This window comes from Epargyreus clarus, unplaced genomic scaffold (genome assembly GCF_041222505.1).
Source record: "Epargyreus clarus isolate Ecla_fem2 unplaced genomic scaffold, WU_Ecla_fem_2.2 ptg000027l, whole genome shotgun sequence".
Classification (NCBI taxonomy): Eukaryota; Metazoa; Arthropoda; class Insecta; order Lepidoptera; family Hesperiidae; genus Epargyreus; species Epargyreus clarus.
Genome location: NW_027332234.1, coordinates 8,823,947 through 8,834,532, shown reverse-complemented (window position 1 = coordinate 8,834,532; position 10,586 = coordinate 8,823,947). Strand labels below are relative to the sequence as shown.

Here is a 10,586-nt window from a genome sequence, read left to right as displayed (position 1 = left end):
GTGACAGCTCAATGGGTGCACAACTTCGGACACCCACCGCCGACGACCGACTCCAGAGTTCCTATAGAATATCGATGTTTGAAGATGGTCGCCACGCCAGATGACAAGTCATGTAAGTACATCATATCTTTTGATGGCATTTTTTTATTATAATAAATAGGTAAAATTATCCGTATATCTTATGCCGTATAGTATATCGTATATATTATGACTGCAATTTAGATCGTCATAATGACGTTGACTCTTTCCATCTGGCTGGAAGGACCATTTTTATCCTTTTTATGAAACGCAGTTTCCATAGACATATGTATGTATTCAAAAACAAATACAATTTAAGTTCCATCTGAGATCGTCCACAAATGCATTATTACCTCCGAAAAGTAACTTGGAATGCCTCATATAAGCCTCAATTTCCAGCCTCAAGTTTAATTGGTAAGATATTAAAGCTTATTTATCCCTAAGTAACGATAGAAGCAATAATAATAACTAAATAATATTTCAAGAACTAATGGTATTTTATCTGTAATCAAAATTACGATTTTTATTTTCAGTTGGCAACACAGTGGACGTAATTCGAGGTTGCATACCTCGAGTCCAAGTGGATTCAGTGTGCCGAGGCCTAGAGGCCGTAGAGAGGGCACGAGGTCACAGTGACGCAAGATGTTTTATTTGCAACGGAAATGATTGCAACTTTGCTGTGCGTGTCACACCACTATACTTCTCTATTTTATCTGTGATTCTATACTTCATTTTTACCTGAAATCAGTGTTAATTTTTCAGGACAAATTAAAAATTGTGGGCAATAAAAAACACTTTTTTGTAAATAATAGACTATATTTTGAACTTAGTGTGATATTGTTTCTTAGTTGTATATTTTACGTGCGATTCATTAAACATTTTTCAAAAGCAACATAACACGGATATTATATTTTATAATTGTTTCAATGATTACATTTATAGGACTTATGACAGCTACAATACAGGGTAATATATAAACCATAGATAATATTTTGTCATGCAAGCCGAAACGTTAAATGTCAGCCGTCGTACAAAATGTACTAAAAATACATACAATTTCATTTCAGCATTGAAAAGTGAAATTAAATCATTTAAATAACTGATACAAATAAATATATCATACTTAGGCAACCTAATATGGATATTGTTAACTCTTTTCAATCTCAAAATTTTGATCATATAATCGACTGGTGAGCCTTAACGTTTCTGGGCTGCAAACTATTTGTACTTATCTAAAGATCTTTTACTAGATCAAAAACTATTACAGTTAACACAACCTTTAAGATACTATATTAAAGAGATATACAATCTAAGATAGAGTTTTATTGAAAATATAATACATGGAATAGTCACAACTACAAAAGTTTTGTACTTATTACAATGGAATTACAAAAGTTTATTAGGATGAAATTTGGAAAGTAATAAAGTATTAGGATGTAGTTTAATTATAATAATAATATAAGCATCCACATAAATAGTTAAATTAGTTAAAGAATATATTTTTAAAATTACTATTTAAGACAAAATATTATTTATTGCAAAAAATATGTTAAAATATAGGAAAATGTACATTCTGCAACCATAGGACAAACACATATGTATAAAAATAATAAAATCTATAGTTCTAAATTAAAGGAGTGTAAATTTAAAAAAATAATATAAAGAAAATAATATCTGTGATTCGTATTTGAGATTATAACGACCAAGGAGTATTCATCAAGACCTAATTATATAAATGTAAATTCGAGTGTTAATATAAATTACGACTATATGAGACATGCGTATTATTAAACTTGTTTTATATTAATGGAATTACGAAGTCAGATGAAAATCTTAAACATTAAAAGTACTTGTTATTAATACCACGATAATATTATTTAATAAAAAATTGAACAAATTATACTGGAAAAACATTAATTAACTTATCAATATGGATACGATGGATACAATATAATATAGCATGAAAAGAGGTATAAAATGCAAGCATAATTTGCGCTTATAACTGCCATAGATAATTTAATGGGGAACAATTGTCCTTCCAAACTAAAGTACCTAGCCAAGTTCAAAATATGATGACAATTTTTGCCTACATAAACCGACACTTTTCAAAGTTTGGTAGCTAAAAATTGCTCAAAATTCATGATTACTAACGGCGGTGAACACCACTGAAATAGACAGACTAAAATAGTGATACACTGATGTTTAGATCTAAAAATGTTTTAACCTAAATTTATGTTATGTTCCCGCCCACTACGTAAAATATATGCGAGATAAAAGGCAAAATAAATTAAAGTAACATCGTATTTACGTACATGCCGTACGTCAAATACAACCTTACTTCAATATAGTTTTATCTCAGCATATTATAACCCTTATAGTGTTATATTGGATTATTCATACAACATATGGTGGACCGAGTGTACGAGTACGTATGTGGAGATAATGTAGATAAATCATCACAGCGTTATTTGTAATCACCTTAATTGATAATAAAAAATTAAGTATCTTAAATGTCATAAAATATTTTGTTGTTTTTTACAAATGGCATCAAACTGTTAAATATATATATTTGTACTACAAAAAATAAAAGATTTAAAAAAATGACAATTCCTTTAACTTTAAAACAGGACTTTATATATTTATATAAATAGGTATTAGGTATATTATTTTAGCAACTCGGATATACAGATATATTCTTAAAATTATGGTTAATAATACTTATCTGCTACAAATGTTACAGTTGTGATTGTTAATTATAGATCTGTGAGATATGTCTTAACTTAACTTTAGTGTAGTTTAGTTAACTACATATTTAGTTTGTGCACTAAAGATTACTAAATTATATTAATTATAATAAGTACTCGGCCCCGCCCTGATAGTCTATACGCGTTCCTGTCAATGTCACGTGACTATAATTGTGACATTTGGAAATTTGACAGTTTGAATTTGTGACATCAAATATTATGTTTTACACAAAATGTCGTAAACAAACGAACTATTAAATAAATGATATTAGATTATTTGTGAATAAATGCTTACTATAGACTTTACGAAAAAGTCAATCCCTCTTTTGAAATCACAGATCTATAATAATCTTAAAACTAATTGTATCACCGGGATTCTAATCTCATAATAACTACAAAAAAACATCAAAAAATGTAAAATAAATGCTAGTAAAAATTGAGTCCATAATACGGGAAGATTGAATAAACCTTAATGAGATTATACACTATCGATTCTTGAGAAAAAACTTTGTTATAAACCATTAAATAGGTACTTTTAGTAATTACATCTAGGTTAAGATTTTTTTTGTCAAACACTACACCAAATTATAGACAAACATTTTAGTTTTAGGGAGTCAGTAATGATTACTGAACTTTCTATGAAATTATGTTCCAACCAATACGATGCAGGTATTTTTTTAATGTCTCACTATTTTCAAGAGGAGAGAAATACAAGTTTCGCTCTCCGTTACTGGCGAAATCCTTAAGTTTTAAATGTTAACATTAATAACATGCTGCCATGTAAGTTCCAAAAACATTACTTTTAATAAGTTGGTTTCTGAGTTATTATTAGATATAACAATTTATTCTATCTTTACTTTTTATGGGTCCTTGCATAATCCTATAACTCTTCGCATATCACATTTTAATGCCACGGCACGCGCTCAAAATGCCAGATCTGCTCGTCACTATTTACACATCTTTTGGCCGTCATCGGATCTCCCACGCCATATTTGCCGTTATTGACAACTATTGTTAAGCACTGCCCTCCGACAGTCTTCAGCCTTGGTCCTTTTTGTTCCCAAATTTGTTTTTTGCTGTCGCTACAACCTTTCCATAGCGCCCTGCCGTTGCCTTGTTCTAAACACAAGCCTTCGTCAGCCATGATTTTACCTTCGGGTGTGTAAACGATCAGCCGGTCAAGGTCGTCGTCGCTACCACAGCTTACGCCTGAAGCCGGCCCGCCTAACAGTTGACCATGTACACCCACGGTCCCTATACAGCACCCCTTCTCACTCTTAATCCTCCCGAACCACCTCTGGTCCGTGGGAAAGAAATGCTGCGGCCATACATTCTCCAAGTACCAACTGAAGCTCTTGCAATGTAAATTTCTCCGTAACTCCAACCTATTGAAGATACTTTGCTTATCACGAATAGCTGCCACCCCTGGGTTGAATTTGTAGAAGAATTCGGCCCACTCATCCATCCAGACGGACGCCGCGCGCGCCAGGTTGGCTTGCAACACGTTCATAACGCCTCCGGGATACTTGTAAGGACTGTGCCGCCTAAAGATGTGCCCTACCCTCGAACACGGGGTGATCTCCACTCTAGCGCCACATTGCCAAGCTCTCCAGGATAGCTCCAGGTTTTCCGCCCCCCATATTAACATTCCTTCGTCGTAGCCGCCCAACCGCCAAAATAGGCTCCTTCTAACCGCAAAAAGTCCTCCCGCCATCGCTGGAGTTGGATAAGGTTTGGACGGGTTTTCGGATTTTTTAATCAGCACCTCAGTACTCGGCATGAGCCATCTGAAATGCAGTCGCCAGGTAAAAGCTCCCCAGTGAGCCTCAATGCTTTTCGTGTAAGCCATTGTTTCCTCTGATATCAAATCGATGTGGGGACATACGTATACGTCATCATTACCCGCTCTCTCTAACAAAGGCTCCATCCAACCTTGAGTTACCTGTTGAATAGTAGTATGTAAATATCGAAACAATATACGATTTTTGCCATTTATACATATATATATTTTTTTTATAATATAAGAGTAGCAGACGAGCATGCAGTCCGCCTGATGGTAAGTGGCTACTGCCGCCCATGGACATCTGTAATCAACCCGAGACAGGATTAGATATTGCTACCTGAGGTCAGGCACAGATGCGCCGCTACCCCTGAAGACTAAGCTGGAACGCCTCGGAAAAGTCTGTCTCCCTTACCACACCCTTCAAACCGGAACACAACACTGCTGTTATTAGGTAGAAATAGGTGTGGCGGTGGTGCCGCCGGAGTCAAACCACAAAGGGTTCTACCACCTTCAAACAACCACAACTACCACATAAATACAAGATTATTAGAATTAGAGTGCGTCATAACGTGGGAATAATTTGAGTACCTCATGTAATAACAAACTGTGTGTTACCTACATACAAGTCTATTCATTAGCTTTATCTGCAACATCAACATCATCACATTACATCCTGTATAGCATAATGATGTTTTAGAAGTTATTACAAAGGTCAATTCAATAAATAAAATTGTAAGGTAAGATTCGAACTGGGAACACATATCTAAATTCATATTTTAAATCGAATAAAGTGCGAATAAAATACGATAATTCACTATTTCTGTGGACTTGAGCTACCGGAGGATAGACTTTATCAATAAAATTGTCACTCTATTCACGATTATGGAGAAATATTAAAATATCCGGCATAAGTCGAGAGTCAAGAAAAAAAAGTATTCGGACTACTTCTGACATATTTGCCCTCCCCTAAAAGGTCAGAATGAACTGAAATGAAATGAAATATATTTGAAATAAAATGAAATATATCGACGGTCCCTACGTATAAAGCGACATGTCAAAAACGCAGGTTTACAGGAGAGCGTAATTAATGTTTAAACCACTCTAGAAATAATTCTCTATACAATTCTAAGATTACTTTTTTATAATGTTGTTATAGCTTTCGAAACTTTGTACTAGTATTTTTAAATATTGATTTTTTTTTATATTTACCAGAAAAACTAACAGATGGCTGTTTCTACGTGAAAAGGCAAATAACAGTATGCCAGACAAGTATGAGATACAACTTTATACGTAGGAAACATGAAAACGGTATTGATATCTTACTTTTGTAGCTTAGAAAAACAAAAACATTTTTTTGTGTTCTTACTTATTATTTATAGCGGAAAATATGCTTTTTAGACGTGATGTTAAGTTAGACATGACCGCGTTCATGCCGAGTGGCGCGCTTTTTAAGACATCGTACAAAGCGATAAGTAGGAGATATCCGCATTTACGACACCTATTTCCTGTAAATGTTATACTTGTTCTCTTAACCGAATGGTAAATCTAGTAAAATACATCACATTTAAAGAAAAATCTTATATAGGCATACGCGTATGGACAATCCAAAGTCGTATATGCAATAAAAAAAAATTGCAATTTTTGACATGTCGCTTTATACGTAGGGACCGTCGATATTTATTTTGTATAGGCCAACGACGGCACTTACAAATTGTCAGTTACAATATTTTTCTTAAACTACTACCGAATCGGAACGCGACCTCTACTGAGAATATCCGGTAAGAAACTCAGTGGGTTTGTCTTTTTTTTTTAATAAAAATTATTCTCCTACTTAACTTAACTACCTACATAATTTTAGCATCGTAAACGAAGAATATAACATACAATTGATAGACCATTACAAAAATTTTATTATACTAACCTCCTAAATACCTCCTAAATCCTTCTCATTCTGAGAGGAGACCCGTGCCCAGCAGTGGGACAGTAATGGATTGATGATGATGATGATACTAACCTCACAATGAGCATCTAAGAACACCAGCACATCTCCAGTGGCGGTTCGGGCACCCATTAAGCGCGCTCCCACCAATCCCGTTCTCTCCTTACTCCGTAATATGCGCACCATGTCCAGTTTGGCTACAGCATCGTCCAGCTCCTTGCCCAAATACCTTCTCTCACTTGCATCATCCACCAATATGATCTGAAAGAATAATATACATATATTTAATATCTAAATTAATATATGACCATGACTCACTAGGAAGCACAACTCCATCTTCCTGTGTTGTTGAAGTAAGGTCAGCAGTCTCAATATGAAATTTTGCATTTGAAATTAAAACTATCTGAATAGGTAGTAGAGAACTTTGTGTTATGATTCCAATGGTACCACAGCCATAACTATTTGTGCTTTATAACAAAACTTCAGTGCTGCTGTGTACTGGTTTTAAGAGAGGTGATGAGAGAGGAGAGAGGTGGAGCGGGAGAGACACTTATATGAGGTGTTCCAACATATTCCTCAGAGGTAACAACATCTATGGCAGACATCAGGTAGGACCTCAATTCCATTAAGCAAAAGGAGTGCACCTACCACCTGTATGAAAAAAGGTTACATCTGAAGTTATATAAGTACTTACCTCTTGCAATACTTTATCTGGAGTTCTTAAGATAACCGACATAACTGTTCTCATCAGGGTAGACCATGCTTCATTGTGGAACACTATTACCACACTTGCTGTTGGCAGGCTATCCAAATCATACTGCACACTTCTACAACTGAAAAATAAATTAAAACAAAAATTATATATCGATACCTTAATTGGCAAATCAGCCAACTCCACTTATTGTCAAAATGATTTTTTATTTATTTTGCATTCGTTCAACGCCATTTACTATCAAAATAAATAAAAAAAACATTTTGACAAAAAGTGGAGTTGGCTGATTTGCGAATTAAGGTATCGATATGTAGAAATATGTAGTGATAACCCAAAAAGTCAACTGCTAGTTGTAGTCCTTTCCGAAAAGGAGGTTTCACAAACACATGTGTATTTTGGTAGACAAATAGTATGAACCTTAGTAACATAGCCTATAAAATGTACTGGAGTAGAAGGATATAATTTCTATTTGAAGTAATTATTATGTTGGATCAACAATAAAAATAATATTAATTTCATGATGTCATTTATAATATACCTAATATAATGATAATAATATGTTTCAATGAAAATGATTTTCGAATCACTTTATATATGTATATACATATATTTTATTTATATATATACATATATACCTTATTATTTGTATTTGATAGATTTATTTATTTTTATATTACTTCATAGCTGGGTCTTGAAGTTACTTTTTTGTCTACCCACATGAAAACAATGGTATGTAGGTAATAGTCATCTAATATAAGTCTATTTTTCTTGTATGTTAATGTGTGGATAACTATAATTGGCGTACGCTGTTGTTATCCCCTTATTATGTAGGACCAATTCATAATACATTAGTGAAACTGTCCCTGACCTATTCTCTGTTGATGTTAAGCTGTTCCAACATAAGCAACAATAAGTTGCAGTCAAGGACAAAGTGTCATCATATCTTAAAATATAACAGTGAAGTCATAACCGCTCTACATGTCGAAAAATATACATAGAGATAAAGATAAATGTTACTCCACCATCAAGGTCTAAAAACATGTGGTAACTGTAATTAACATTGTGCAAAAAATTGTAACATATCTTCAAGAATAATAAAGTAGTGCAAAGTAATACCTATCGCTTCTCATATCAGGCAGACTTCTGTTGATAGATATTTTATCCCCAACAACAATATTGTATGAATGTAATGAGTATAATTCTTTTGCTGTAATTATTTCTCTTTGCGAGATCTGAACTGGTCTTCCACCTTCCCCGGCGCCCTTTATAGGGTTATAGTTGTTCTTGTGTATCATTTCTGAAAATAGAAACAACTAATAGTCTTACACAACAAACCAATAACAAACTGATAACCTAGAAAAATCAGCAGCAGTTTAATGAAACAAGTAAAGACATGCAACTGAGCCTGATTTTTGGTTGCCTGCAGCCAGTTAGTTTGTGCCACCAGATACAAATTGTTACACATCAAAGGTGGTAGAATCCTTTGTAGTTGTTAAAACGGTGTGGTCTGAAGTAGTTCCAGCTCCACATGTACCATTAGGTTAAGTTTAACATTGTAAAATCCATTTTTTTAAAAGATGTGTGTTATGGAGTTTCTTTCGCCGCTTCTTCTCCATAACGAAACACCTTGTGAAGTGGTGGTAGTTTGACATTCAAAAAGTGCTCTGTAAAGAACCTATTTTGAATAAAAAAAAATTGATTTTGATTTGATTGAGTTCGACTCCCGCGGCACCACCGCCACACCTATTTCTACCTATTCTACATAACAGCAGTGTTAGGTGCTGCTGTGTTTCGTTTTGAAGGGTGCGGTAAGGGAGACAAGTCTGTCTATCAAGATAAGTCTGTATATCTTGATAAGTCTATCAAGATGTTCCAGCTTACTCAGGTAGGAATATCTAATCCTATCTGGGGTTGATTACAGATGTCCATGGGCGGCAGTAGCCACTTACCATCAGGTGGACTGCATGCTTGTCTGCTACTCCTATATTAAAAAAAATAAAAAAACATGCATTAAAAGAGCAACCCAAGAACTATTTAAGACGAAAATAAGTTTGATGAGAGTATATTATTTAACAATACATACCATCAGTCAGGATGGCACCAGTATTACCATCAATATAGTATCCCATTATGACACGAATTTGATTGCTTTCACCAGGTTTAGGTCTCAAGCTGAAAACATTATTAAAATTTATTTTAAACTGTGATCAACAGAATAACTAGGGCTTATATAAAGTAATGGCTATGGGAAATGAGACAGTCCTGAATATCTTTGACTCAAAACGATAACAATGGCTAGGAAATCATATGAAACCATAACAATCCCATTGAAATTTAAATGGTAGTAGAACTTTTTGTGATTCATGTTCATTTGCCTACAACATCAGTATAAGCCTACATATGTGTCCATTTCTGAAAGATTCTTCACCCTTTCCTTATTTTGATTTCAGTACATCCAACAAAATATTTGACAACTTTGCCAAGTTCTAAAGAGTGAGTGAAAAGGAATTTATTTATTCAATAATTTATCACAGACATCTACCATAGGCAGTGACCACATAACTGCAATATCTTGAAAACAATCAAAAACAAAGGAAGTGACAATGTATCATGTAATAAAAGTTCCAATAAGAAATGTAAGATATTCTGCGAAGCAGTTAACTCACCTGCCAACGCCAGGGAAATATATAGACAATGCAGTTCTAAAGTAAACGATAGTTATAAACATTGATGCATATGAAAAAAATAGAAGAAAACATAAACAGCATGATAATAAACTCTTTCGGCGCCAGCATCTTTTAAACCTTAAGTTTAAGTCCTGTAAAATAAAATAGAACAGTTATAAATTTTCAAACGATTGTAGATTCAGAACATTTAAAAATACATCAGTAAATTAAGTAAGGGTCCTTAAACGGTCAACCTAATATTTTACATAAAAAGGGACTTACGTATATAAATAACATAATATACCGCACGATCATAATATAAATATTACTCAATGAATTAAATAAAATGTGAATCTCAATTCCATTCTAAACTTAGCATCACTTCTTTCACAATTCACATTTTGACAATTAAAAAAGGTTATGAATACAAAATATGCATTTGCCGCAGTAATATACACCCTAAGCCCAGACACTAAACGTATAAAATTATTTGTGAATGAAATGTATAGTATAGCAAACAGCTGAGGCGGTGACAATTTGGTACCATCCAAGTGACATGACTTACAAAAGTGTGTTTATTATAAATATGTAGACTATAAATATTTTAAAGTATTCATTTTTTAAAGATAAGTATTTTCATAAACATTAGATTCGCGCAAGCTTCATCCTATAAAACAGAGTTAACATATTTTTCAACGCTCAACAAAGTGTATAGTAACCATAG

The 10,586-nt window shown here is 33.7% G+C and overlaps 1 protein-coding gene across 1 annotated transcript; it reads right to left on the bottom strand.

Moving 5' to 3' along the window:
• Nucleotides 1-3,332: 3,332 nt before the first annotated feature.
• LOC140753691 (polypeptide N-acetylgalactosaminyltransferase 3) lies at nt 3,333-10,381 on the bottom strand. Its single transcript, XM_073088445.1, has 7 exons — nt 10,145-10,381; nt 9,863-10,014; nt 9,280-9,368; nt 8,313-8,493; nt 7,179-7,317; nt 6,560-6,745; nt 3,333-4,704 (listed from the first exon to the last, which is right to left on the bottom strand). The coding sequence occupies exons 1-7, from the start codon at nt 10,175-10,177 to the stop codon at nt 3,667-3,669; spliced, it is 1,818 nt and encodes a 605-aa protein (XP_072944546.1). The 5' UTR covers nt 10,178-10,381; the 3' UTR covers nt 3,333-3,666.
• Nucleotides 10,382-10,586: the final 205 nt, after the last annotated feature.

Excerpts from the sequence above, each read along its gene's own strand:
- LOC140753691 (XM_073088445.1), bottom strand. The coding sequence starts at position 10,177 with ATGATCGTGCGGTATATTATGTTATTTATATAC. Across the intron at positions 8,494-9,279 it reads TGGTGCCATCCTGACTGATG|AAATGATACACAAGAACAAC; the intron begins GTATGTATTGTT and ends TTCTATTTTCAG. Across the intron at positions 6,746-7,178 it reads CAGATAAAGTATTGCAAGAG|ATCATATTGGTGGATGATGC; the intron begins GTAAGTACTTAT and ends TTATTCTTTCAG.